At 62.6% G+C, this 1,286-nt stretch overlaps 1 protein-coding gene across 4 annotated transcripts in view; it reads left to right on the top strand.

Annotated features, from left to right (window-relative positions):
- TNFRSF25 (tumor necrosis factor receptor superfamily, member 25) overlaps window positions 1–1,286 on the top strand; it is a 6,189-nt gene that overhangs the window by 3,822 nt on the left and 1,081 nt on the right. Inside the window, exons 4-6 of one of the 4 annotated variants that reach the window (XM_014546175.1) lie at window positions 54–136; window positions 792–847; window positions 944–1,051. In XM_014546175.1, coding sequence (XP_014401661.1) covers window positions 54–136; window positions 792–847; window positions 944–1,051 — 247 coding nt within the window. Of the gene's footprint in view, window positions 1–53; window positions 141–791; window positions 1,052–1,286 lie in introns of those variants that run through there. The other 3 variants (XM_014546174.1, XM_014546173.1, XM_014546176.1) reach the window with 3 other exon arrangements.

Below are 1,286 nucleotides of genomic sequence, written 5' to 3'. Positions count from 1 at the left end.
ACCCCCCCACCGCCTCCCTCTCTCCCATCCTGACCCACCCCGTATCTTGGTCTGCAGGTTCCAGCAGAGACACTGAATGTGGCGCCTGCCTGCCTGGCTTCTATGAACATGGCAACAGCTGTGTGTCCTGCCCCACGTAACTTCCTGGCTGCCCTGGGCAGGGGGAGGGGAGCGGGGAGCAGAGTGGGGCCAGGGGCAGGGAGGAGGGGGCTTGGCCCGGTGGTGGGTGGGCCCTCCTCCAGGCAGACATGGAAAGGGAGACGTGGATTCACCTGTGCCAGGCAAATAAGGGCCCTGCGGATGGCCTTGCAGCTGTGCGTGAGGAAGAGGATTTGGCGCGTACAGAGAGGGGCTTTGATGTGGTTTCAAAGCTTGGGCTGAGACTCAGGACCCGCCCCTGGTTCCCTGGAGGCTGTTGGGCAAGCGACTTCACTCCGATGTGTGGCGTCCCCATCTGAACCTGGGGGCGTTAGTGGGTTCCCCCCCAGAGCACCTCCCATCTCCAGACCCCCTTCCAGGTGCTGGGGTACACCAGGGAGCACAACAGGCGGTCCCGGTCCTATGGAGCTGGCCTTCTAGTGGCCCTCAATCGGGCCTAGAAGCAGCTCGATAAATCCTCGTTGTTGATATAGTTTACTGGGGACACGGGTGTTTCAGCAGTCCTTCGGGAACATTCTTGGGTAGAGCGAGGCTCCTGGGGAAGAGGCCTGGAAGGGATGGAGAGGTCAGGCAGCCTGGACAGCCCACTGGGTGGGTCCTCACTCCCTGCCCGCCCCGCCCCCCCCCCGCAGGAGCACCCTCTGGAGCTGTCCTGAGCCCTGCGCGGCTGCCTGCGGCTGGAGGCAGAGTAGGTGGCACACTGGGGACACAGAAGGAGAGCTGGGAAGGGCCGAGGAGAGCCTGGGGGTGGCTACCACCCGGCACCCACCAACTGCTCCCTCAGTGTTCTGGGTCCAGGTGCTCCTGGCGGGCCTGGTGGTTCCACTCGTGCTCGGTGCCACCCTAACCTACACATACCGCCGCTGCCAGCCCTGCAAGCCCATGGTTCCTGGTAAGTGCATGCACATTTGCACACACACACACACACACACACGTGCATACCCACACACGTACATACGCACACACACGCATACGCACAGATGCACACACTCCTATGAGCCTGGGGTCAGGACGGGTAGCCAGAGCCCACTCGGCCTGATGCAGAGGGGAGCTGGGCGAGTGCTGGTGTGTGTTGTGTGTGTTGTGTGTGTGTGTGTGTGTGTGTGTGTGTGTGTGTGTGTCGAGAG

The sequence above is a fragment of the Myotis brandtii genome, unplaced genomic scaffold, assembly GCF_000412655.1.
Source record: "Myotis brandtii unplaced genomic scaffold, ASM41265v1 scaffold434, whole genome shotgun sequence".
NCBI lineage: Eukaryota > Metazoa > Chordata > Mammalia > Chiroptera > Vespertilionidae > Myotis > Myotis brandtii.
This window is presented reverse-complemented; position numbering and strand designations above follow the sequence as displayed.